The 27,194-nt window shown below is 55.7% G+C and overlaps 1 protein-coding gene across 2 annotated transcripts in view; it reads left to right on the forward strand.

The window, feature by feature from the left end:
* The window catches only part of SMG6 (SMG6 nonsense mediated mRNA decay factor), a 173,624-nt gene that overhangs the window by 109,369 nt on the left and 37,061 nt on the right, over nucleotides 1-27,194 (forward strand). Inside the window, exon 14 of one of the 2 annotated variants that reach the window (XM_039914430.1) lies at nucleotides 4,929-5,936. The exons of the other annotated variant lie outside the window; for it this stretch is intronic. Coding sequence (XP_039770364.1) covers nucleotides 4,929-5,507 — 579 coding nt within the window. The 3' untranslated portion in view covers nucleotides 5,508-5,936. Of the gene's footprint in view, nucleotides 1-4,928; nucleotides 5,937-27,194 lie in introns of those variants that run through there. 2 annotated transcript variants of the gene reach the window in all.

Below are 27,194 nucleotides of genomic sequence, written 5' to 3' on the forward strand. Positions count from 1 at the left end.
GGTCCCCTGACCCTGACAGGGGCACATTCCGTGGGAGTGAGTGACTCTACCCGGAAGGGAGTTCGTGAGGCGATGTGCCGTCTGTGGAGCGTCTCCTAGATGCGGAAATATCCAGTTGAGTCACCGATTCTGTGGGTGGTCCGGCGTGGGCCTTTGCGAGCCCCCGTGGGCACTCGGACTCACCCATCCGTCGGGCTCCCGAGAGCAGAGACCGGAGACCAGAAACCACCCTGTCTTGTCTCCAGATCATTTTTCCGAAGCCCGTTAATCGGCCCGGAGACCCAGCCGGTTTGATCTCAGCCCGAGCAGTGGGTCTTCGGGGCAAGCCGAGCGATCGCTCCCGCCTCCTCTGTCGCCCCGGGAGGAAACGGATCCTCTATCTCCCTCCGGGGCAGACGCGAACGTTCCCGGAGCCCCACGGGAACGGAGTAACGTAAACTCCATCCGCGGCATATGCTGACTGGGCAACAAAACCTGGGTTTGACACACAACAAATTCTGGTTCCAGAATTGCGCGCCAGTGGGAAACGTGGTTTGCATATGTGCGGCAGAGAGGGAACTGCACCAGCGGTTGCCGTTGCACAACGGGTGGAGATGGAGCAGGCGAGGGCCAGAGCCCAAGCTGTGCGGGCTCCTCGGCCGTTGCACAAGGAGGGAACCCCGACAGGCTTTCTTCTCTTTCTCCACTTGGCTTCTTTGCTTTCATTTTCCCTCTCTCCTTCACACCCCTCGCCACCGCTTTTCCTTTCCCCGATGAAAAAAACGCAAAACGATCGATTCGACAACCAGGCGCAGGTGGGTCTTCGAAAGAAAGTGCCCCCAAGTGAGAGGTGAGGGGGGCAGGCTGTCGTCCCACTGCCCGAACTCAGCCACCCCCAGATGCCTGCTGGGGGCCTACGGGCTCAACTTCCCACTGCCGACCCAGCGCGCAGCCTCCGTGGGGTGGGCGAGGGGATGGAATCGGGCAGCTGCGGGCCCTCGTCCCCCCCGTGTGAGCGGGTCTGGGGCGGGCATCTCTCGGCGGCTACCGCCCCTTGGCGAACGTCACCTCCCGTCGGTTTAGTCAGCCAGGGGGCCATCCGGGAGCGAGGAGGGCTAAGCTCCCGGAAGCCGCACCGGTTTTACGGCCTCTTTCTTCCTCTGAGTAAAAGTTAGGTTCCGGGGAGCTCGTCGTCTGATCCACGCGTGCCCGAGGAATCTGCGTGGCGTCTCTCCCCTCCCCCTTCCTCGCCCCCGCCCCGGTGCCGAGAAGGAGAAAGGTGGCTGGGTCAGGGTGCTGGGGAAGCAGAAGTTAAGTATATGGATTTCATGGCTGTATGTGAGAGTGTTTTGGGGGCAGAGAAGCTACTAATGGAAAACATTTGTGTTGCACTGAAAACAGAGCGAGGCCTGGTTATAGTCTGTCTGCTCCGTCTGTCAGTCCGTTCCCCCACTAGCACTAGTCATTGTTCTCCTGGGAGTCTCGGGCGTATTGTGGTTTCTTCTGCTCTTGCTATCCCCTGATCTCGCCAGGGTTTCTGGGTCACGGGTGGCCCCGTTGCAGTTTGGAGAAAAAGCTGTGAGGGTGGTGACTAGTAGCGTTGAAGGTTTTCAAGCCGGCATGTTGGCTTTCTGGCCCTGAGCGGAGAGAGAACTGGGACTTGGGGGGCGGGTGGGGTGGGGGGGTTTCCCGGGCAGTCGTCGTGGGAGACGTGTTTAGACACATATGGCTGCTCCAGCCCTGACTTTTACTGCTAACGCAGCACAAACTTGGAACGCAGGGGCAAACAGGCATGTGAGCTTGTCATTTCTCACCACGTTGCAAAGGAGGTACAGGGGCGCCCCGAACCTATACCTGATGGGCCCGTATCAGTCAGTGCCTCGGGGAACTGCCCCAGTCTGGGCGGGGCAGCAGAGAAAGGGGTTGCTTTCCCAGAGGTCAGGCGCACTCCCCAAACAGTGGGGGGCGGGGGGGCCTGAAACTCGATCCCTCTCCCTTCCCCCACCTGCCCCCACGTTCAACTCCCGTTTCTGAAAGTTCATCATTTTTCAAGCGCCGATAAAAAGGCAGCAGCCCCAAGTTTTCTGGGTCCCCGAGAAGGCACTTCACCAATGTGGTTTTTGCATTTTCAGGTTTTTGGCTGGTGAATAAGATTGAGGAGAAATGCTCCTTCCCCTGATAACAATACATTCAGACCCAGGATTGGGAGTGTGTGGATTAAAACCAGACGGTGGATGATTAATACGTTTGCTTATGGGCCTAGACACCGCAGCTTCCTCCATTTAAATGAAAAGACCCTTTCTCCGGGTGCACAGGCGTGTGTGCCCGTTCATACGTGGGCCACGGGTCGTGCGTGTGACTCCCCGTTGACCGGGTGTCCCGTGACGGGGACTGTGTCCAACTTGATTATCTCGTATCTACTCCAGCGCTCGGTCCAGTGTCCGGCGCACAGTAAGCGCTTAACCGGTATCATAGATCTGTGGGGGGTTTTAAAGCGCGTTTACCCAGATCTGCTTTGGTGCCAACCGACCAGTGAGATCTGGAATCTTGGGGAACTTGCCCGCCAAAGGCCCAGGTGGTTCCTTCCTGCCCCTCCGTTGACCGCTTCCAAAAAATTGCAGAGCCCCGAGTATGTCGTCCCGGGTACGTAGCCCCTTTTCCTCGGTCCCCCTATCAGTGTATGATTTTAGCGCCTGCCTCCCTGGCTCGATGGAGAGCTCCCCGAGGGCAGGGATCGCGTCTGCTAACGCTGCTGTCCTCCCCCAGATGCTTAGTACAGTGCCCTGCACCCAGTAAGAACACGACAGATACCGTTGACCGAGTTGCCAGCCCGAGCTGGGCTGACCAGCAGAGCGAGCCAGAAGGAGCCAGATTGGTCTCTGTTCACTTCTCCCAGCTGACTCTGAAACTCTCAACGGGCACCTTGACCCTAATCCTCATACTCACTTGCCTATCTTGATGTCCCTCCGTAGACTGTAAACTCCTTGTGGGCAGGGATTGTGTCTCCCAACTGTGTCGTACTTTCCCAAGCACTTAGGAGAGTGCTCTGGACACGGTAAGCGTTCAGGAACCACCACCGACTGTTGGATGACGTACACTCTGGCCCTTGCCACCTGGAAGAGAGGGGAGAAGCCACACAGAGAAGCACCGTGGCTTAGGGGAAAGAGTACGGGCTTGGGAGTCAGAGGTCGTGGGTCCTAATCCCGGCTCCGCCGCTTCCCAGCCGTGGGACTTTGGGCAAGTCACTTAACTCCTCTGTGCCTCAGTTAGCTCATCTGTAAAATGGGGATTAAAGCTGTGAGCCCCACGTGGGACAACCCGATTACCTTGTATCTACCCCAGTGCCTAGAACAGTCCGTGGCGCATAGTAAGCACTTAACAAAAATCATTATCATTATTACTGTTATCATCAATAACAATAATTCATTCATTCAACTGTATTTATTGAGCGCTCACTGTGTGCAAACCACTGTACTCAGCGCTTGCGAGAGTACAGTAGAACAACAGACACATTCCTGCCCACAGTGTGCTCGCATTCTAGGCCTCATTGTCAGTGATGTCTCTCCTGTGAGGAGAAATTCACTTATCGGTGTAGACCCAAGTGGTTTATCATCACGATTATCACCGTTAATTTAGGATTTATATCTTGGCTGTTTTCACGGGCCCCGGGAACTCCCCGATCCGTCCACCTTGACCTAACTCAGTGACTCGATGGCAAAAATTAGAGAAGCAATGTTGCCTAGCGGTTAGAGCCCGGGCCTGGAAATCAGAAGGACCCGAGTTGTAATCCCCGCTCCTCCACTTGTCTCCCGTGTGACTTTGGGCAGATCGCTTCTCTGTGCCTCAGCTCCCTCATCTGTAAAACGGGGATTAATACTCTGAGCCCCATGTGGGACGTGGACTGTGTCCAACCTGATTAGCTCGCATCTGCCCCGGTGCTGAGTACAGAGCCTGGCACATAGTGTTTAATAGACATCATTAGCAACACCACCAACAGAAATTGGTCTGGATCTCTCCGAATTGGCTGGTCTGGGATTCTTTACTGCACTTGGGTGGGGCCGTCAGCCCAGTGAGTTGGAGGGGACTCACGCCTCCCATTGGTAAAAGAAAACTACGGTTTCCCTAACAACCTGAACTGAACGTCCCCTCCCCGTAATCGTAGAAAATGGACGAAGCCGCTTCTGTCCCAGTTGGAGCTTAGTGAGCAAAGGGGAGAAGGAAGATCAGGCAGGAACTTATCGGTCCATTTCCTGGGTTCGATTTCTGAGAAGGGCTGCTGTGATCTCAGCGGAAGAGGTTTCTAAGACAAAGGGCAGCGAGTTGCTTTTCCCGGGAAGGTCTTTCCACCCGAAGCCTGCAAGCCTGGGCAAGGTGGTCCCTCAGAGGGCAGGGGAAAGGCAGCGTCAAGTTCTGGCTTCCGCCACCGACTCGCTCGTCTGTCCCTTCCCGGCCCTGGGCCCCAATCTTCTCCTCCGGAGGCTGCGGATGGTGCTGGCCCCGTTCCCTTTCCCAGGAGGGCTGCGGGGACTAAATCACGAGCAATTGCTCGGTGCCTTGGAGAACAGAGTGTCATGTGTAAACGCTGAGAACCAGGGGTCGGAGGGTCTCTTGGAGGAGTAGAGTGAGGAAGTTGAAACCTGAGTCAGCAGAAAGGCAGTGTGGAGACCACCCCTTTCCAAGCTGTTTGTTTAAAAAAAAAAGAAAAGTGGGAAAGAGAGAGAAATGAGTTGGGCAGGCAGATGTCCGAACCTTTTCTCAACTCCCAGGCCTTCCCTTCTACCACCACCTGCGAGGTGCAGTCCACCCACCCTCTTGGGGACCTTCTCCACCTCTTGCCATCACCACAACTGCGCCCTCTCCCCCACCCCCCGCCTCCCCCAAAGCACTTCCTGGCTCCAGCGAGCCTGGGAGAAAGGGAATGCTTCCTATCCACGGTTTATTCTAAACAGAAGAAGGAGTTTTTGAGAAGCGATCCATCCGAGCCCCGAAGTGGAGTCCAAGGAGTCGTCGGCTTTGAAGCGCTCCTTTCATCTCTGCCCGGATTGCTCTCCAAACAAGCATTGACAGAGCCCAGCCAGAGTCCTGCCATACAGAGCCCTGCCACGAGGAGCAACTTGGCAGCCACGGGGCCCACCCCCCAGGCAATGGAATTCGGCAATGTTCAGCTCTCAGAACATACATTATATGCGTGTGAAATATTTATTTATTATACGGCCCTTTCATGTTGCATGGATTTCCTTCCCGAGGCCCGGATGGGCGTTGGGGTTGGGGGTTGGGAGGGGGAGACCAGGCCGTACCCCCGTCAGGAAGCCGGGCGGGAGAAGGTAACGCGTAGAAGCGTCGTCCCTTTTGAACTGCCGATCCCGTTCCTTGTGTTTTTCTTGAACTCCATATGCCATCGACTGTCTAGACACCAGCAGTCTCTCTCTCTCCCCCCACCCCCGGTTCTCTGTCCCTCTCTCTCTCTCTCTCGCTCTCTCTCTGGCATCCCGCACACGACATGCATCATTGACGCTGTTTGCTTGTGATGGGAGGCCCCCGTCGGGTCCATCCCTCCTGGCTCGAGGAGGCAGACCGAGGACCCTCTGGCTTCTGACCCCAGTGGGCGTGATGTGTTCAGAGAGGAATTTCTAACCCGCCAGTTCACCCGCCTTCGCCTCTCTAGTCCAATAAAGCGGCATCTCCAGCGAGTTTAAAACTCCGTGTTCTTGTGAATGGAGGTAGGGATCAGCCAGCCTGGAGAAATTCTTGCCTCACCCCAGGATAAATAAAACGCAATTGGAGATAAAGCTGTAGTGGGGAATGATCGTTCAGGTCTTAAAAACCGAGGGAGGGGTTAAAAAAAAAAAAAAAAAGAGTCCGGCCATAAATCTGCAGGAGTGGAATCCGAGGGAAACGATCCCATCTGGAAAACTCCAGCAGTGGTGCCGCGGCCGGTTTGAGGAGCAACGCAGATCGCGGAGGGGAGAAAAGGAAAAAAAAAAAAAAACAACCCTGCAGTCTCAAAGGATGACAGGATCCTTAATTGATGTCCATTTCAGCTGGTGCTCTGCCAGCTTATGTTGGCCCCCATCCAGCGTTCCTGTAATTTGGGAGCCAGGTGTGAAGCGTTTCTGTTCCGTCTTGTTCCCGAGCACCTACAGAAGCCTCACGCATCTCACTTGAGGCAGCCGCGGCCCTGTAGGAAACAGATGTACAGGTAGAGGTGGAAGGAAGTGTCACAGGTGGGTTGTGAAGATATTAAAAAAAAAAAAAAAATCCACTACCCACTCCCACCCCCGGGAGGTCTTGGTTTGTGGGGTGGAGGGGAATGCGGTTCCTAGGATGCGGCACAGGTCGATAGATACTCTGATTGATCTGTTTCCTGGCTGCCTCCAAGCCAGGAAAAACCCCTTGGCAAAGCCTCCCTCGAGCCCATGCTGTACCTGAGGTACCGGGAGTTGGATCGGCCGTTTCTGGGCCTCCCCTGGCTGAGGGAAGCTCAGGTGATCAGGAATAGGAGTCGGTGTTTGCCGAACCACATAAAGCCTCTCTGCCTGGGTCCCCTTGTCCAGACAAACACCGTGACTTTCCCTGGGGACCTAGAGAGCAAAGACTGGCCAGCCGGGGCACGGAGGAGAATTCACGTCCCAGCGCTACGGTGACCCGGGGCAGACGCGCTGGCTTCCCCGAACCTGTCGAGTCTCTGGCCCGTTGCCTCGATCGATCCATTAAGGTGGTGTGTATTGAGGGTTTACCGTACTGTGGGCGGTGCGCTGTAATAATAATGGTAATTATGGTATTTGTTAAGCCCTTACTATGTACCGGGCACTGTACTGAGCGCTGGAGTGGATACAGGCAAATTGGATTGGACACAGTCCCCGTCCCAAGTGGGCTCACAGTCTCGATCCCCATTTTACAGATGAGGTAACTGAGGCACAGAGAGGTTAAGCGATTCGCCCAAGGTCACAAGTGGCAGAGCCGAGATTAGAACCCATGAATTAAACACTTGGGATAGTAATGGAGTGGGTAGCCAGAATCCCTGCCCACGAGAAGTGGGGTAGTACGACGAGGGAGACAGACATCAGTCATTCAGTCGGTGGTGTTTATTGAGTGTTTTCTGCGTGCAGAGCACTGGACTAAGATTTTGTGGGAATCCAGTGCAACGGAGTTGATAAACACGTTCCCTGCCTCCAAGTAGCTTGTAGTCTAGAGGGGAGGCAGACATTAACATAAATAAATTCCAGACATATACATGAGTGCTGTGTGGCTGAAGGTGGAGTGTATATCAAGTGCTCAGGGGGTACAGATCCAAATGTGGGATGTTCATGGAACTTACCGTGTGTCTGCCCTGGGAAGGGCTTTCTTTCCCAAGACCACCCCGAGATGCCAACTGAAAGTTAGAGGGAGAATTTCCAAGCGCCGTCATCCCGTTCCTGGATTCCTCCGTACCGGGACCTTTGGCCTCAAAAACAGGATTACCGATTGGCCGGGTTGGAAATAGCGAGGAGCTCACATCCCTCGGGCACCTGTCTTGTCAGACAAGAAACCTGCCAGAACCTAGCAAGGCACCCAACTGGAACATTTCAAAATATTTTTTTTTTTAATAGTCGAGGGGCCCTGGGAAAGAACAGAATGCCCACGAGAGGCCCCCCCCCCCCCCCCGCCGGAGCCCTTTGCCCTTGAATTTTGGAAATTCTCAACATCCGTCTACCCTTTTGATTGTGAATCAGTCAGCTCCTCAAAAGTCCCAGGGCCCCATCTTGTACCTTCCTTGGAGCTTCTCCAACAGCTTGTTCGGGGCTCTGCCCACGGGGGACGTTTAATAAAGGTTTGCTCTCGCCGACGATGAGCAGCTGTTTCCTCGAAGCTCCGCTCGGCCTTAGGGGCGGCCCCCACCAGAACCACAGGTCTGAGGCTCGTCCGTGGGAAACGAGTGGAGGCTCCCATCGCTCTGCGGTCTTGGGGCCGGGTCAAAGCCCTTGAGTCGTATAGGCAGCTTTGCTTCCTGGGTTACAGAGCTTCCCTCCCCGCCACCCCGAAGTCTCGGGGCAGAATAAAGAGACCGGGCGCAGCTTGTTTCTGAGCGGGCCTGCAGTCCGTGCTCTGCCCCTGACTCTCGGGGTGACCCAAGGCAAGCTGCAGCTGCCCAAGGCTAAGAATCTTTTCCCGTCGGCTCCACATCCTGGCGGGCATTTCCCGTCAGCTGACGGGTCCGGGAACCCCCCTGTTGTTCTGTTCCGTCGGCCTAGTTCAGAGCCCCGGGCAGGCGGAGCCGAGGGCGTCCCCCACCCCTCCGGCGACCCGCCCCACCCCCATGGGATCAGAGGGCGTCCCCTGAGAGCGTTTCTCTCCCCCTCCCCATGGGACCAGACGGCCTCGTCTGTCCGCTCCCACGCTGCCCTGCCCCAGCGTGGTCCTCTGCTGTGACTACCTGTCCCTTTCACGGGGCTCTTTCTTACCACTCTTTGTGGTGACCGGGGCCGGTGGGTCAAGGGCCTCCTCAGGGACACGGGCAGCTTTTCATTCCGCTTCTCACGATGGTGGTATCAAACCATCCAGCTGGAGAGCACCCATGCCCGACCCAGCTCTTATAAAGGAAGAAGGGGCCTACTGCTCTAATGAAAGGGTTGCTCTCTGAGGCGTGCTCACTCTATTAAGGAACTAAATTGTCGGAGTGTAGCCTTTCTGACCGCGACTGATTAGCCTGTGTGAAGCTAAGGATCGCCTCAAGACGTAGTTAGTGCCAGTGTGCCTCGCGCACGAACTGCCAGTGTGGCAGGGCACGGGGCTTGCTCCCTGGCCACACCTGGCAGAAGCCTCTCCGGGCGGAAATCACTTGTAATAATAACTGCAGTATATGTTTAGCGCTTACTCTGTGCCGAGCATCGTACTGAGCCGGAACCCCTGCCCAACACGGGGCTCCCAGGCTAAAAAGGACAGGGGGACAGGTATTTTTATCCCCATCTTACAGGTGAGGTAACCGAGACACAGAGAAGTGAAATGATTTGCCCATGGTCACACTTCTCAGTGTCTCAGTTACCTCGTATGTAAAATGGGGGCTAATGGTGTAGCGGATAGAGCACGGGCCTGGGAGTTTATCCCGGCTGTGCCACTTGTCTGCTGTGTGGCCTTGGGCAAGTCACTTAACTTCTCTGGGCCTCAGTTACCTCTCCTGTAACATGGGATTAAGACTGTGAGCCCCAAGCGGGATAGGGACTGTGTCCAACCTGATTTGCTTGTATTCACCTCAGCGCTTAGTACAGAAAGCTCTTAATCAATACCATAATTATTATTATTATGGAAACTTGCTCTGATTGGTAGGGCGGTGCCAAGAGTGATAGAGCCATAATAATAATAATAATGATACTAATAATAATCATCGTCATCATCGTGGTACTTGTTAAGTGCTTATTATGTGCCAAGCACTGTTCTAAGTGCCAGAGTAGATACGAGTAAATCAGGTTGGACACAGTCCCCCTCCCACACGGGGCTCATAGTCTGAGTAGGAGGGAGTAGGATCTAAACCCCCTTCCACAGACGGGGTAAGCGAGGCACAGAGAAGTGAAGTGAGTTGCGCAGGGTCACACGCCAAAGTGTCCGAACTGGGATTAGAACCCAAGTCCTTCCAACTCCCAGGCCGGGGCTCTGTCCACTAGGAAGGAAGAAAGGAAGGATGGGAGGAGAGGAAGAATGAGAGAAGCCTCTCGTTATTGCAAAGTAGGCCACATCTCTGTCTGAACAGATGCTTATTCCTTTTCTCCTATCTAACCGGATGAAGCCGTTAGTGTGTCAACCCCTTGTGGGCAGGGATCGTGTCTCGTACTTCAGTTATATTTTACCAAGTCCTCAGTAAAGAGCCTTGCACCCAGCGAGTGCTCAGGAAATACTCTTATTGTTAACCAAGCCCACCTTCTTTATGCCTCTCTAAATTCTCAACCTAGGTATCATCTCTCACCTTTGCCTTGAAGCAGAAGTCTTCCTTCTTCATCAGTGAGGCCGAGGTGGAACGTGGGGCTCAGGAGCCCCAAGTTAACTGTACGCTTGGCCTGCTCGCTTCAGGTTGTTCTGAAGTGGGGATAGTGTCCCCCGGAGCTCCCTAGGGTAGGATGAACTGCGGGCAGTTCCCTTAAGCCTTGCCCTTTCTGGGGTCCCACCATCCCAATGGGGGCTGTAAACCCTCTTGGCTCTGGAGAAATCTGCTAATGTGGGTCAGGTCGCCCCAGAACCAACAGCTCATGAACTTGCTCTTGGCGGCTAATGGGAGGGGAGGCAATTTAAGGAGGGTAGCTACCGCGTAGATAGGGGATCCTACCCCTTCTACCTCCTTCCCAACCCACTAGCTGATCAGTGAAGCTTCAGGGCCTTCAACAGTTCTCTCTTGTCGTAGTTGTCGTCTTTCTCCCCCCTACCCCACCCCGTGGGGGGGGAAGGGGTGGCCATCATTTTACGTTTCAGAAGTCCTTTACCTTCCAGTAAGCTCCTTTTCCCGTAATTCTTTTGCCTATAAGCAAAGCAGCCGTCGGGGGGCCAGGGGAGGTGGGAGCCTGAGCATCTGGAGGATGTGAGCGTGCTCTGCAAGAAGATCCAGGGGGACCAGTCACATGCCTGGTGACCGGAGAGCCGAGCGTCTGTCGGGAGAGCGAGATGGACAGCACATTGGCCCAGAATCTGGGGCCTTTCCTCGGGCTGTGCCCCCTGGAACTATCCAATTACCATCCCGATCCCATGACCGAGCTCGGAATGGGCCGGCAGGGATGGGTTTCCCTTCCCGCGGCGGCTGGTCCTGACCTGTGCTCGGTAAGTTTCCTCCGCTGCACCAGGTGCCGGTGGCGAGTTACCAGGAGACGAGCAGGAATGTGCCTCTCACCCCCGTGGGGGTTCAAGCTTCGTTTGCGAGGCTTTGAGCGGGGAGCGGTGTCGCTCGGATCCGACTCTTCCGCTTGTATCCTCCCTGTCCAGCTGCTCCCTTCTTACTGTCCCCAGGACGCGGGGAGAGCCGGGAGGTTCTCCCTTGCCCCTTTTGGAGGTTAATGACATTGGGGATGGGTTTGTTTTTTTTAAATGAGATTTTTTAACGCGCTTACTATGTGTCAGGCACCGTATTATGGGCTGGGTCAGGTACAAGCTGATCAGGTTGGACGCAGTCCCTGTCCCACGTGGGGCTCACAGTCTTAATCCCCATTTTATGGATGAGGAAACTGAGGCACAGAGAAGTGAAGTGACTTGCCCAAGGGCACAGAGAAGACAAGTGGTGGAGCCGGGGTTAGAACCCAGGTCCTTTTGACTCCCGGGCCCGTGGTCTACGGGCTATGCCACGCTGCTTCTCTATTATAACAACAGCGATGAATAACTATACCTTTTGTTAAGTGTTTACTATGTGCCAAGCACTGTCCTAAACCCTGGGGTAGGTACAAGGTTATCAGTAGTTATGGGCAGGGAACAGTTCGGCCGCTTCTGTCGAACTCTCCCAAGTGCTTGGTAAAATGCTCTGCACGTAGACATTGGTTCAGTCATACTTACTGAGCGCAGACTGTGTGCAGAGCGCTGTATTAAGCCCTTGGGAAAGTGAAATACAACAGACACATTCCCTGCCCATAATGAGCTCACATAATATGCGCTCCATAAATGCCGTTAATGATGAACGATCAGGTTGGACACAGTCCCTATCCGCATGGGGTTCACAGTCTAGATAGGAGGGAGTAGGATTTAATCCCCATTTTAGAGATTAAAAAGCTGAGGCACAGAAGAGTGAAGTGGCTTCCCCAGGGTCACACAGCAGGCAAGTGGTGGAGCCGGGATTAGAGCCCAGACCCTCTGGCACCCAGGCCCAAGCCCTGTCCATCAGGGCTGCTTCCCTGTCCCCAGGGGGCTTACCCTCTAGCTGGGGGGGGAGGACGGGCATTAAAAGAAATTACAGGAAGTACCAGCGAGATCTGGGCGCGGGACCCCAGCCCCCGAGACCTTGTGAGCTGCACTCTCGGCCTCGCCCGAGGTTCTCTGCCCAGGCCTGAGAGGGCCCAGTCGGGGCCGAAGAGATCCAGAGCGGTTGGCTCCCGGGCCTATCGGCTCTTCGAATCCCGCTTCCCCCGCCCCCCGCCCCCGCCGCCAAACCCTCCGGCCCCTAAAATCCCCGTCCCTCAAAATGAAAAGTTGAGAACGGGCCCCGGGTGCTGTCCCGAGTAGGGAGAGCTCACACCGCCCCCTCCCCTTCGGTTCCCGTGGAGAAAGTCATCCTCCTTGAGCCCCTCCTTCCCCTCGGTAGGGGTGTCCATACCTCTGAGTCACGCCTCCACCCTTGGGACATCTCCTCTCTTCACTAGCTTCACCTAGGTTTCCCCTTTTTTAATTTGAATGTTTTTTTGGCCTCTTGCACTTGAAACCTAGAAGAGGAGGCGGCTCGTTTCTGCTGCTGGCCCGGGGCCAGATGTCATAACTTCAGGCAGTGCCACGCTACACATCTCCAGCAGTTTGAAATGGAGAGACCGAGGGACAGATAAGATCGGCAGCTTTAGGTGATGGCATTGTTTCAAATAAACCATGCGTGACCCAAAGCTTCCACTTCAAATGGGGAATGAAATTGCTTCATCCTTTGACAGCTCGCTCCATGAAAGAAATTTATCTTCACTTAATTGCTTTAGATCCCAAGAGGCAACATACAGTAATTTCTGAGAGATAATTATATCAAATTTTAAAACTGTGCGACTCTGTGAATGGGCGACGGCAGCGGACAGGGAAGGAAGGGAAGGAGAGGCGGTGGCCCGCGGCTAGTTCCCGTTCTCTCGCCGAGGCCACGCGGGGGTCCCGTTCTCTGGCCCTCGGGGACGGTCCAGGTTACGACCCGGGCGGCCGGACGGCACCCTGACCCCCGTCTCGGTCGGGGCTGGGTGGCGGCGGCTTCCTTCCTGACGTCTGCGGCCAGGGGGCCAGGGCCGCCGGGTCTTCCAGTCAGCGGCTCCTCGGGAACCAGCCTACTTGTTGATTTGAAAACGTATCTATTTAGATGCCGAGTGTAAACTTCCTGCCGGCGGACAGGATCCTTGAGCTCGAGCCGCGTTTGAATTTCCAGGTTTCGTTTCCCCCGCCTCACCCTCTGAATCGGTCTGTCGTTTCCAGCGCGTCCCTTTCACCGATCCCATCCGTAACCCCGGCCCTCCCCCGCCCTCACTTCTCGGATTCCTCTCGACTCGGGGGAGAAGCGCTGAGGAGCCCAGAGACTTGAGGGGCACCACCCGAGTTCTCTCCGGAAGGCCCCACTTAGCCGGGAGCTACTCTCAGAGCCAGTGCTATCCCAGGCAGGCACGAAACATCTACTGGTGCAGCCCTGCCCAGAGACGGGGGATTAGACTCAATGACCCAATGTGCCTGAGGGATTCTGGGATTCCGGCCCGGCCAAAATATTCACTCGGAGGATTACAGCAGAGCCGGGTCATAGTAGAAATTGTAATCCAGAACTGGCCCAGGGAAGGCGGAATCACCGTGCCGAGCCCCTTCCCAAGTCGGTCTCCTGGGTTCTGCCCCAGCCCTGGACCGCCCGGCCCAGCCCCTCCTGGTAGATCCTGTTTTTTTCTTTATCTAGTGTGGGCTGCAGTGCCCCACCCCAGCCCCCAACCCCTGACCATCCCTGGTCCGTGAGAAATGGTGTACGTAAGCGTGTCCGTAGACGGTAAGCTCATCTCTAGCTCGTTGCGGGCAGGGAGCCCGTCCCCTACTTCTGTCGTATTGTGCTTAATTCAGGGCTGTGCACTTAGAAAGCACTCAGTAAATACCGTCGATCGACCGATTCTGCCTCCCCGATCCAGGCGGGCCCGGAAGCTCCCCCCACCCCGAGGAGGCCGATTTGCATTTGGACGGTCGCACCGCCGTGTTTCTGGAGTGGCCTCGGGATGGCGGCGACCACTTTGATGGCACGTCATTTCTTGGATTCGAGTCGAGGTGCTTTTGAAGGAATTGGATTTGTGTAGAGAAGCCTGGCGGTAAACGGTAGCTCCGGGAAAGATCGGGTGTTAGGGAGATTTCTCTGTTTCTCTATCTCTGGTGGATAGAGCACTGGCCTGGGAGTCAAGAGGTTGAGGGTTCCGATATCGGCTTCGCCACTTATCTGCTCTGTGACCTTGGGCAAGTCACTTCACTTCTCTGTGCCTCAGTTTCCTCCTCTGGAAAATGGGGATTGAGACCGTGAGCCCCACGTGGGACAGGGACCGTGTCCCACCCCAAGCTAGTAGAGTGCCTGGGACCCGGGTATTGTTTAACAAATATGAGAATTATTATTATTTATTATTATTTAGGTCCCTCCTTCCCCCCCCCCCCCCCCCCCAGCGGTTGTTCCTGTGGGTACAGGGCCGGCAGAGGCGGGGCAAAGCACCCTGGCTGACGTAGACCCAGTCCAATCAACACTTCCCTAAAACCCTCCTGGAGGCAAAGATCATCACGGGACAGTTTTTTGTTGTGGCTGTCCTTTTTATGGCACTTGATGAGCACTTACTATGTGGCAGGCGCCGGGGTAGATTCAAGATAATCAAGTCGGACGCAGTCCATGTCCCACATGGGGCGCCCAGTTCAAGTCATCCGGGACCTGGGGTCAGCTGAACCAGGTCCCTGAGTCGCCGACCCCGCTTCCCTTCCCCATCGCCACCGAGTCAGTACAGATCCTACAGAGAGTTAAATTAGGATGCGAGAGAGGGGCTCTGAGCCCCTGCCCACGCCTTGCAACAGGCCAGAGCCTGCACCCCCTTCCAGGGGTTGTGCCTTTTTTTTTTTTTTTTAAATCATGTGAATGTGCTCGATACACATCCCGGGCACAGAGAGTATGGACGAGAAAAGGTCTGATGTCTTGCAGATGAGTAAACTGGAAAGAGGCCAAGCCATGTCAGGGGCAGTCATCTCTGACTCAGTCATTCTGATATGCCGAAGCCAGCACTGCCGTTTGGAACATGGAGGGATCCGGGCTGTGCCCCAAGGACCACCGGGGGATTCGGGGGGCTCGGTCGTCAGTCCTTGGCTCCGTGTGCGTCGTGGGCTTGGTTGAGACTTCCCCTCGGGGTCGGGGTGGGGGGCATTAAAGACAGCCTTGGGGCCCCACTGGGGGTGAGGCGGCGAGGGAGCAGATTGAAGAGAACCATCCAGGTGTAGAAGTTGACTAGCGCCTCGGGAATTCGGAGGTGCAAGAGGAGAGAGTGGAGACCCGAGACTTCATAGGGAGGTTGAGAAGATTGATGTGAAAAGTGGCGGGGAGAGCAGGTGAAGGTGAGGATGTGGCAAGAGGCCACTCCCAAAGCCTTACTGAAACCGCATTTCTTCCAAGAGGCCTCCCCCGACTAAGCCCTCATTTCCCCTACTCCCTCTCCCTCCTGCGCCGCTTATGCACTTGGATCTGTACCCTTTAAGGGCTTGATAGTCACCCCACCCTCAGCCCACAGCCCTTAGGTAGGTGTCCGTAATTTTTTTTAACGTCAGCACCCCTCCACCCCCTCCCCCGACCGTAAGGTCCTCGGGGGAGGGGGAAACGTGCCTGCCAACTCTTCTGTATTAGCCTCTCCCTAGTGCTTAGTACAGTGCTCTGCGCCCAGTAAGTGCTCAATAAATACCAGTCAGTCGGTGGTATTTGTCAAACACTTACTATGTGCAGACCACCGCACTAAGCGCTTGGGAGAGTACGACAGGATTCATTCATTCAGTCGTAGTTATTGAGCACTTAATGTGGGCAAAGCGCCGCTCTAAGCGATTGGGAGAGTACAGTATAACGACAGACACGTTCCCTGCCCGTAACCAGCTTAGGTCTAGAGGGGGAGACAGGCGTTAATATAGATAATTTACAATATGTCATTTAAAGATATGTGCATAAGTGACGTCGATTGATTGATTGACCGACCTCACTGGGTTTAGTAGTTCTTCCGGAGAAGGGTCACGTTGACATCAGCTCCCGTTCACGTTAGGCCGGAGGTTCCGGCCAGGCCCGAGCGGAACAGGAGGAACCGGAGCTGGTGAAATAGCTGATCCTGACAGATGGAAGCGGCTTCCGAGAGTAGAGAGCCTTCTAGCTCTAGAAAAGTTTGCAGGCGTGGTTCTAAGCCCCGGAACTAATAGCTTGAGCCTCCCTTCCCCTTCGCCCTCTTCTCTCCTTCCCATTTCTGCCCCTCGCTTCTCCCCACCCCACTCCCTGCTTGAAATTGGGAAAGGAGATTAAGGGAAATGCTGGAATTTTTGGAAAGTTCACCTCCTGGACTCGTGCTGGAACTTGTGGAAGGAGATTCTGCGTGGTAATTAATTAGGTGTCAGCCGAAAGCCCAGAGGTTCAAAGTTTTTTTCTCTCTTGCGAAGATAAATTTTTTCTCTCTAAATAGTGGTGTTTTTTCTATTCTTTCACCCCTCAACTCCTTGCCCCTCTTCCAGAGATCTACGTTAGCCAGCAGGAGGGCTAGTGGGAGCAAAGACTTACAGCCCACAGGTTTCCAGGCCAAAGCTTCATCTCTTTGGACAGCCCTGCCCTTCCTTCCACCCACTCTCTCTTCCCTGAGTCTGACCCCAAATCCCCGAGCGGTCCGGTTCTCCTCTGGCCAGATTCTGGCATTATGGATTCCTGCTGTGTGAGCCCCTGGCCAAGGGGAGGGAGCACCCACGGCTGTGAGTGTCGAGGAGAAGCCTCCCCTCCCTCCACCTCGCCCTCCCAGCCGAGGTCGTCGGCACCCCAGGAGGAGAAGCAGCGCGGCCTAATGGAGTCAGAGGACCCGGGTCCTAATCCGAGCTCTGACACTGGCCTGCCGGATGACCTTGGGTCAGTCGATCGATCCACCAGTCAGTCAGTGGCATTTCTTGAGTGCTTACCACGTGCAGAGCACGGGACTAAGAGTTGGGGGGAAACAATGCAGGCACGATCCCGGGAGCTTACAGCCTAGTAGGGGAGTCACATAATTTCCCCGTGTCTGAGGTTCCCCTTCTGTAAAACGGGGATTCGACACCTGTCCTCCCACCTGCTTAGACTGAGTCCGGTGTGGGACAGGGACTGGGACCACCTGACTGTTTCATATCTATCCCAGCAGGCAGCAGAGCGCGTGGCACAAACTGGGCACTGCGTAGCTTCCGCCATTAGCTTGTCACCACGGTTCTTATCGCTACCCCCGCGAGGAGGATGTGGCCTCCGAGGTGAACGAGTTCCTCCCATCAGAGCCTCGCTCGAGTCGCTCCGCGGCCTTCGACGCCCCAGGCAGGGCACGTTGGCAGCGAGCGTCGCGGACGGGCTTCCCCACGGGAGGTTCCCTCCAGCTCCTCGGCTCCCCGGGAGCTCAGGTCGGGCCCCGAGACAAACCCGCTCGGGCCCCTTCACGGCGAGGGCGGAGGGTCACTCTGGCTTTCAGTTTCGTTGTCTTGCAGGAGGTGTAAGAGTACAAGACCCTCTCTGAACGGATTCCCTCTTTTCTCCTTTCCTTTTGGAAATGTTTTGTTTTTCCCGAAGCCGGAGGGAGCCTAATGCTGCCCTAACTGAAATCGGCAAGAGACAGACTCTGCTCCTGGCCACTGCTCTGTTCCGTTCCCGTGGAAACGGAGGTCATGTCGCCCAAACTGGGGTAAGTGCTTTCAAAAAAAAAAAAAAAAATCCCCTCTCAGCCTGAAGATGGTGATTATTTTAAAGCACTTACAACCGTGTTCGTCAAACTGACGCCCGTTCCCATGGGAACGAGAACTCTTCTAGATTTCAGTGATTGCCGACCTCTCCAGGTTCCATTTTCCAAACGGCCTCGAGGACCCGGAATCCGGCAGAGCCCTGATCGTCTATTAACGAGAAACGGGGGAAAATGTCTAAAAAGTAGGGAAAATCTCTTCCCGTGCCCATTTCCCCCCCACTCCCACCCTAGTCCCACCCCGGCCCTCTCCGGCAAGCGGGGATGTTGTAGAGAGTGAGCTGACCCCTCGGCCCTCGGCGGCGGTCTCCAGTCAGCCCTCCGTGTGCTCCCTAAGGGCATCGGCCGAGCTCTTCGGAGTAAACGGGAAAGCCGATTGAATGAAAGAGGGAGCCCTAGGAGCGCTGGGCGCGTGTGTCCGATACCCCCTCCGGAAATGAGTTTCGGGGCTTTGAAATAACGGGGGCCCGGAAGCTTGTGGTGTTCCGTATTGCCGGGTTGTCACTGTCTCCCAATGCTACCCTCAAACCAAAGCCAGACTCTAAACGTTAGACGTGCGTCCCTGCCTGCACACCCAGACCACGCACATGGCCGCTCTCCCACATATCCGTGGGGCGTGTCGGGAATGTCCCCCTCCGGGCATCCAGAAGCGGTCCCTCGGTTCCACGAGTGTCCCCTCTCTTCCCTCGTTGCCCCCGCCACCTCGCCTCGCCCCCGCCGAAAAGGATCCCGGGGCGGCTCCACCGCGGCCCGGGTGTTCCGTCGCGAGGCGGCAGAGGCCCCGCAGGTTGCCCCGCTCGGCCTCCGCTCTCCGGCCGTCGTGCTGGAGCGATGCTCCTCTTGGATTTCGGTCTCTGCAGCCTTGTTTGGGCGGAGCCCCGAACTGTTCACAGCAGTGCTGGTAATGTCTGGCCCTCGGCGTTGCCAAAGGCAAGACGCTGGCCGCCTCCCCGTGCAAAGCGCATAGTTGGACTGCGGGGACAGTGTTACATGGAGGGTGGGGTGAGCGAATACCACGCTCTTCCTACTGTGTTTTCAGGAAATGTCTCTAGAGCAGCTGTAAGTGTGAATGAAGTCAAGAGAATGGATCGGTGCCCCTTGCCTCCCCCCACCAAAACCCATCCTTCCTCCCGGTTCCTTCCCACGTCGTCGTCCCCCATCCCCTCCCTGCTCCACTGGTCCCAGCCCGGGACAGTGGCCCCGCTGCTTGGTCTTCTCAGAACAAGGAGAAAGGCACGCAGGAAACCGACGGGCACGACGAGAGCCCGCTTGCTTTGCGAGCAGAATGTGGCCCCAGCTTCCCCCCCCTTCCTAGGTGTGTGTGTGTGTGCGTGTGGGCAGCAAGGAACAGCTGGAAGGGAGAGCCGGTCCCAAGACCGCAGCATTAATCCCCCGACCGGCGAGCGGGGTTTTCAGAATAAGTAACAGAGGCGTGTTCCTGTTAAAGGAGTCAGGGGAAGGGATCTGCGGGGAGTGGCATCTCCAGTCCGCCCTTCCAGCTGTGCCTCCCCCGTCCTCCAGAGCTCGGGGATTTGGCCCTCGTGGCTCGAGTGAACCTCAGCCAGAATCCCCTAAGCGGCAGCATTTCATCGTGGAGAGCAGTCTAGGGCTGGAGCCGCTCCGCCCCACACAGCAGCTGTTTGCCACTGACAGAGGTGGCAACTGAGCCCGTGGGTGGCCCGCGCTCGGGACCGGCCTCCCGCCCGGGCCCGGGGAAGCCCTCGGCCGGTGCGGTTCTTGCGGCGGCCGAACGTGCCGGTCCCGGCGCCGTGGCGTCGTGAGGTGTCGGTCGAATCGCCTTCTCGGTCCCCGCCCTCTCGGTCTAAAGGAGCTTGGATGCTGCCCAGCCGAGAAGGAGCCGGCATTTACAGAGAGCCGTTCCCTGCCAGCTCTGCCAGAGCGGGACCCGGGACTACCTTCCATTTCTGCCCACCTACCTGCGTGGCGGCAGAGAGCGGCCCCCCGCTCCCCGCTTCTCCCCCTCCCCCTCCCGCCCTCCCCTCTACCTCCCGAGCTCATGTTGTGAGGTTTCAGGTTGCATCAGGCTGGGTCCCGGCTATCTGCCAGGTTATCTGCCCAGATAAACACTCACTGTTTATAGGGAAGTGTTCGGCTGCCTCGGCAGATCCCGACGGCGAGATCCTCTGATTTGTCGAGGATTCCAGCTCTTTCGCGGGGCTAGCTGGCGGGCCCACGGCTGCTGGAATCTGTGGGCCACCGGTGATGAGTTGTTTCTAACCGAGCGCGGATTCGGGGGTGGGGGAGGGGGGTGGCGAGGGGGAGCGATGTTTCCAGCATCACTTGGCAAGTCTAGGCAACTTTCAAGCCCTTCTGGAAGCCTTCCTTGACCAACCTCTCATCTCCCCACCATATTCTCCCTCCCTTCTGCATCGCCGCTGCACTTCCAGTCCATCCCTTTTTTTGCGCTCTGTTACTCTCCCCACCCACACTTACATTACCTATCCTTATACTCTGCTGCTTCTGTAATTTATATGGATGTCGATCTTCCCCGCCACCAGATGGTAAACTCTTCGAGGGCGGGGACAGTGTCTACCAGCTCCATTGTATTGTTCTCTCCCAAACCCTTAGTCCGTTTGGGTGACAAGACCGGCACTCTGAGAGCTTGAGCCTCAAGTCTCAGCCCGTCGGCAGCCCGTCAGATTAGAACGCAGTCCGTGGTGAGACCCTGAATGACAGGCGACGGGTTGTGGGACGTAGACATCACCCAAGGAGAAGAATTCTCCCCGGAGCAACGGCCCTCGCCGACAACATCAACTCTTGAGTAGCGAGAACTCTTCGTTTCCCGTGGCCTGGGAAGCCCCAGCACAGGATAAAATGTTTAATGCCAGTAGCATCAGAGTAATGGGCTCATTTGCGGGGTGTGCGTGGGCAGCCACTGTCGTTCCTCATCTGCCTCTCTTTTTCTCTTTTTTTTTTTCCTGTTTTGAGGTAGCTAAAATGAATTGACTTTATCCGGCCTCCGAGTTTCTTACCTAGAGTTTTGCGGTGGAAATTGTCAAGGCCGCTCATCCCAGTTGGCGTATGTAGCCAGGGAATAGCATTTAGAGGGGATCCAGGATGATATCTTCTGAGGAGGAAACCCAGTGAAGAGTGTAAATATCAAGTGGCCAGGTCTTGCCGGTGAAGGTGCCCCCTGCCCTCCACCTAACCCTCCTCGTGGCTCATGCAGATTAATAATTGGCTGAGAGGGAAATCACAGCTCCGCCCAAGGACCCCCATCTGCTTTGAAGACTCTGGCACCCCTGAGGGGGATTTAGATGACAGACAGACCTATAGAGATCTGTAAATACGTAGTTGGTGCCAGCTAAACCGCAGAGAAGATACTGCATTTGTGGTCCAGGGAAGTTTGAATATTTGTGGTCAAACTTAAAATTCAACACAAAAACTCCCATCTGGGAATGGAAGCCCTCCAGAAATGGCGTGGAAGACGCACGGGGCTGTGTCAACTCTGAGACCTCTCCTTCCAGAGCAGCTCTGCCAGGCTAACCCCGGAGAGGGATGCTTCTCGTTTTCCTCCTCCGTACTGTTAAAGCCACCAATCTTGCCAGCGGAGAGTTTTCCCTGGCCTCCGTAGCCACACCCAGGGGTCCATCCGGGAAGCAGCCCTTGCTCTGGTGCATTCGGAGATGAAGGAACCATCCCTTGGGATATGTAAATCTGCCCTGGAAAATGGCCCAGAGAAGGTAGGGTAGGAAATAGTCTTGCCCTGGGCCCCTCAGACATGCAAATCATCCCGCTCCATTCCCGAGTCTGTTCTTCTCTGGGCTAGGGAAGCCAGTAATATTCCCCAACCTTGGGGTTAGCAAGAAAGCTTTAGAATTCGGGTCTCATCGAGAGACAGGGGATCTCAGAGCGCATCATCTGGGTGCCCCCTAGAAACTGGGTCCGTCGCTTCTCGTTACAAAAACTAAATTAGAAAGAGGCCAACAGCCAAACGTGGCTTCGGTCTCCTCCGGTAGCCATACAAGTCTTCTTCCTTGATGGGGTCAAGCACCAGAAAGCCTCGGAGAAGATGCCCTGAAGCAGTCTTGGCTCTTCATCCAAGCCCTTGCTGGCTTGTCCCAAAGCTCCTGACGCTGATATCCCCGTAATTCGTGGGGATTTCCCTCTACCCTTTCGGTGCTTCCGTCCTCTGCCCTTTCATTTTCATTTTCTGTCCTTCACTTGGAAGGTAGGAGAGCCCCTCTTTTGATTCAATTTGGGTTCCGCTGCCGATGAAATCGGGCAGGGGCCAGGCATGTGTCACTGGAAAAGTCTAAGCTGCCAGAAATTCCAACGTGTCACCTGGGATTCTCCAAGAGAGCCTCGATCTCGAGGCCGAGCCCCTTCTTGGAATTGAAGAAATGGCTTCCCTGAGTGCCTCAGGCATGCATGTGTACTGCATGTGTGCCTGGTGTTGGGTGTTTTCCAGAAACGCTCACACACGTACAACCTGCAGGATTTTCCTCTGCGTGAACCTTCTGACAGCGACGCGTTTTGCTTCGGTTGGAAACTTCCTGGTTTTCTTCTAGGCTTGCTTCTTCTTCTAATGATAACAATAATAATAATTATAGTGGTACTTGTTATTCCATCATATTTATTGAGCACTTACTGTGTGCAGAGCACTGTACTGAGTGCTTGGGAGAGTACAGTATAGCAATGAGCAGACACATCACGTGCCCACAACGAGCTTACAGTCCACCACTTACCCTATGTCAAGCACTGTTCTAAGCACTGGGGTAAATTCAAGGTAATCAGGTGGGTTACAGTCCCGGCCCCACATGGGGCTCACACTCTTAATCGCCATTTTACAAGTGAGGTAATTGAGGCCCAGAGAAGTTAAGGGATCTTCCCAAGGTCACGCAGCAGACGTGGCAGAGCCGGGATTAGAACCTGGATCCTTCTGACTCGCAGGCCCGTGCTCTGCCCTCGAAGGCACGTCCTTCATTGGACTCTGTCGGGCATCATTTCTTTCTGCAGTCCCACCCCACTTTTCAGGCCTTGGCACCCAGCTTTTCTACTATGCCACCTGCTCTCTCTCTCCTCTCCCCCACCCCCCTCCTTCCTTCCTTTCTCACTTTCTCTCTCTGGCCCCATCCTTTGGCCGCTCCATTTGTTTTTTTCCACATCCTTGCCTTCCTCCAGTTCCAAGCTTAATAACCCTTACAGATGGCTTGTTCCAGTGCAGTTTCATAAAAACCACAGGACAGTGGCCTGATGTCCAAAAAAGAAGAGACTGAAGAACCAAGGCTACTCTTCCTTCCGAGGCCCTAGACCAAGGGAAGCAGTGTGGCCTAGTGGAAGGAACACCAGCACGGGAGTCAAAGGTCCTCAGTTCCAATCCCTGCTTTGCCATTTACTTGTTGCGTGACCTCGGGCAGGTCGCTTCATTTTCCCGTGCCTTGGTTTCCTCATCTGTACGGTGGGGATTCGATACCTATTCTCCTTCCCCTGTGGGAGCCCCACGTGGGACAGGGACTGCGTGCAACATGATAATCTTGTATCTGCTCCAGGGCTTTGTACAGTTCTTGGCAAATACTAAGCACTTCACAGTACAAAAAATAAAAAAGATAATGCCACATAGGGCCAATGGAAATGACTGACGGGTTGACACCCCGAGCCTCTCGGCACCCCGTAGCCATCTAGGAACCAGCCGGGGGGGGCTTTCACGTAGATTTCCAAGTCAGGACTTGAAGTGGCTTCACTGCACTTCCCATTTTCCACGGAAGCCGGAGCCCTGTGCAGTTTGGCATCCCTCTTCTTCCCTTCGCCTCCTGGAGACCCGGCGGGGAACGGCCGCCCCGTGTACGTGCTGGTCATCGATTTTGACTTCTCGCCGAACCTTTCTCCGAACCGGGGGCGGAAGGTCCGGGCCCCAGTCCTACCTGACTAGAAGGACGGCATTCCCAGCTGTCAGCACGGCTCCGGCAAGGGGGTGAACTTCAGTCCCCGGTTATAAATCCTGCACATGAGAGCGAGCCCAGAGACACTCACTCCTTCTTTCCTGTCATCGGGAACATGTGAGTTTCCTGTCCTCGGAACAGTGGCCCTCCATTGGCCTAACGGGTCTGTCTGTGAGCTCCTCATCTCGTCATTCCGCCGGGGGCTAGCGGTCCCTCCTCCTCCTCGTCTTCCTCCTCTTCCGCCTGCTAGTAATGACCATTCTTTGCCCCATTTCTTTGCCGGCGGAGGGTTCTGATAAAGGGTGCCATTCCCCACCTCAGACCAAGGTCTCCTCCGTCCTCTGCTCCCCTTCCCCAGAGAGCGGCTCCCTCGGGCCTCCCTGAGGCTGTCGAGCTGACGGCGGGCCGCTGCATCTCCCCTCTGTTCATCAGTCTCCCTGCCCCTCCCACCTTCCTCCCTCCCTCCAGCTTTTATAAAGCCACTCCGAGGTCATCGAGGAGGGGAAATGCATCCCACTCGCTAGGGGAAGAACCCCTGTGGACACTCCCTCCCTTCCTTTCCTCCACCGAAGAGTGAGTTCGCGGGTCACTTTCTTATCTCCGGGAACCCGGTGAAACAATCACCGGCTTAAAGGCCAGGGAACGACGACGGGCCCAGGGCGACCCTGCCAGCCGAAGGGAATTTGATCTCTTCAGCTAATCCGGGAAGGGAGCCGGAGCAGCACCCCCTGGGAGGGGAAAGCGGCCCCCAAGAGGAGCAGAGCGGAGCCGTCCGAGGTGCAACATCTGCCGCTCCGTTACCCACAACCACCTCACCCCAGCTGGCAGCCAGGTTGTGCCGGCACTCGGATTCAGGAAATTGCTGCCTTTTTCTATTCCCCTCTGCCGTGGCCTGCGATCGGGACTCGGATGAATCGTTCCTCAAGCTTCCGTTCATATCTCCAGTAGGGTTCGCTCTGCTTTCCTAGAGGAAAGTGCCCGTACGTCCTGCCTTGCTGAGATCAGAGAAGCGAGATAACCTAAGTGGATAGGGCGCGGACCCGGGTTCCAGTTCCGGCTCCGCCACTTGTCTGCGGTGTGACCTTGGGCAAGTCACTTCACTTCTCTGGGCCCCAGTTACCTCATCTGTAAAATGGGGATTAAGCCTGTGAACTCCAACTGGGACAGACTGATACCCTTGTACCTACCCTACACTTGGTATAGTGCCCGGTACACAGTAAACAATTAACCGATACCATTTTGTAAAAAATCTGCAACCTGGGCAGGAAGAAGGAGGTGGTGGGAGCTCAGTGTACAGAGCTCTTTGCGTTTTTAGTTGGGATAGTCCCCGACCAGCAAGGCTAAGGTTGCTCCAGCCACACCACTGAGGCTTCCCCTCATCCTGCTTCATCTCTGGTCTCCTTTTTTGTTGTTGCGATCTTGTTCGTGTTTCACTCTTGAGGCGGTTGAAATTGGAATTCAAATTTTTTGAAGATTTTTCTAGGTTTTTTTCGGGGGGTTGGGAGTTCTGTTTTGTTTTTTTTCAATGGTACCTGCTGAGCACTTGCTATGTGCGGGCACTGTACTAAATGCTGGGGTAGATATAGATACGAGGTAATCAGGTTGGACCCAGTCCCCATCCTACACGGGCCTCACCGTCAGAGGGGGGAGGATTCAATTCCCATTAAACAGATGAGATAACTGAGGCACAAAGACATGAGATGACTTATTATTAATAATAATAATAATATATTTGTTAAGCGCTTACTATGTCCCAGGTACTGTTTTAAGTGCTGGGGTAGATTCAAGGTGTCCAGGTTGGACACGGTCCCTGTCCCCCACTGGGCTCAAGTCTTAATCTCCATTTTACAGATGAGGTAACCGAGGCACAGAAAAGTGAAATGGATTGCCCGTGGTCACGCAGCAGATAAGTAGTGGAGCTGGGATTAGAACCCTAGTCCTCCTGATTTCCAGCCCCTGCTCTTTCCACTAGGCCACGCTGCCTGTTTTCACTGATTTGTTAGCAACTCAAGAGTAGGGAACTGGTTACTTTCCCATTGCCTAGTACGGCACTGGGGACTGAGGGGGCACAGCAGCAGTGCTCTGATGATGATGCAAAACAGGAAGTGGGGGCGATCCATAGAAATGCTGCACACAGCCCGTGCCCCGAGTAGCTGTCGCCAATGAATCAGATCAGAAATTCTTCATTTCACCCCGGTCCATTCTAGTCCCGGAAGCTGACTGGGCTCAGGGGCAGTCGTCCGTAAGCGATGTAAGCATCCGGTTTTCGTTCGTCCGAAAGAAGGGTCCTGGCCGACAGTAAGGATTTGGCCCCTGGGTCGGGCTGATGGCGGGGCAGAGCTTTTTTGGTTTTTGATGGTGTTCGTTAAGCACTTACTCCGTACCAGGCACTGTACTAAACACTGGGGCAGGTACAAGGTTGGACACAGTCCGTGCCCCACGTGGGGCTCGCAGTCTGCAACTCCCTTTTGCAGATGAGGTGACTGAGGTACAGAGAAGTCAAGTCACACGGTAGACAAGTGATGGAGCCGGGAGAAGAATCCGGGTCCACCGAGCCCCAGGCCCGTGCCCTTCCCACTAGGACACGCTGCTTCTCGAGAGCTTCTCAGATCTCTTATCCTTCAGAAACATTCCTCCTGGGCCTTTGGCAAACGGGTAGTTCCTCGGGAAGTGGGGAGTAGCAGGAGGCCCGGGTGAATGACCGTGGCAGGAGAGAGAGGAAGAGAAAGACCTGCGGAGGGGGACTCGGCGTGGCGACCCGGTGTCCCGGCCCTGTTCCGGGTTCCTTGGGCTTTCCGGGCGTATCGGTGACCCGCGCCCCTGGCCATTTAGTCGGCTCCGGGATTTCGTCTCTCGAGATGATTTCTAGGCACCGGCCTAGAAAATGACGCGCCCCTGGGTGCCCTGGTATCGGCAGGGAAGAGCGCCACCTACTGAACCTGCTCCCACACCTCGATTTCACTCTCCTCGTGGACCCGGCGCGGCCCTGACCCGTGTGGGAGAGCCCGGTGAGCTTATCGCCCGAGGCGGGCCGGTCCCCCGCTTCCCCCTTCCCTCCCCCGGCTCATTAGCCCGCGAGAGGATGTGGGGACTTCACGCCCCGGTCAGCCCGGCGACCCGTCCCCGAGCCCCACGGTGCGGGGCCTGACCTCCTCTGGCCGGAGGCTTCACTGGCGATGCCCACCTTGGGCTTGGGCGACCCGGGCCGGGAGGGTGGGGGCAGAGCGGCCCGTGCTTGCGACCCTCCCCGGGGGGAGGACCTGGGCGACGGAATGTCTGAGCTGGCAAGGGGAGAGAAACAGAGCCGACCTCCTAGCAACGAGGGGGTGACGTGAGCCAGCGGCCCCGCGCCGCGATCCCCTCCCGCTCGCTGGAGACAAGCTGGACAGGGGAGCTGACGAGAGTCTTCGGAACACTAAACAGGTGATTAAAACATCAGAACGAGCCTTTCCAAGCCTCACCGAAAGCCAAGCGCTCGGTTTGGACCCCGGCGGAAATTTTCCTCTCTGGAGTTGTAGAAGCTGGTCCGCCGCTCCCGTCTCCCGCTTCGGTGGCCAGATGGGGAGAGCTCTGTGCTAACGATTCCATAAAACTCTCCAAGTTATCCTGAGCGTATTATCACATGAGGAGACTCTCTACCGCCTTTTTCCGTCCGGGATCGCCTGCCAGCCTCTCGCCAGATCAAATGCTGAATCTTCAGCTGGCACAGAAATCC

The sequence above is a fragment of the Ornithorhynchus anatinus genome, chromosome 17 (genome assembly GCF_004115215.2).
Source record: "Ornithorhynchus anatinus isolate Pmale09 chromosome 17, mOrnAna1.pri.v4, whole genome shotgun sequence".
In the NCBI taxonomy this organism is placed as follows: domain Eukaryota; kingdom Metazoa; phylum Chordata; class Mammalia; order Monotremata; family Ornithorhynchidae; genus Ornithorhynchus; species Ornithorhynchus anatinus.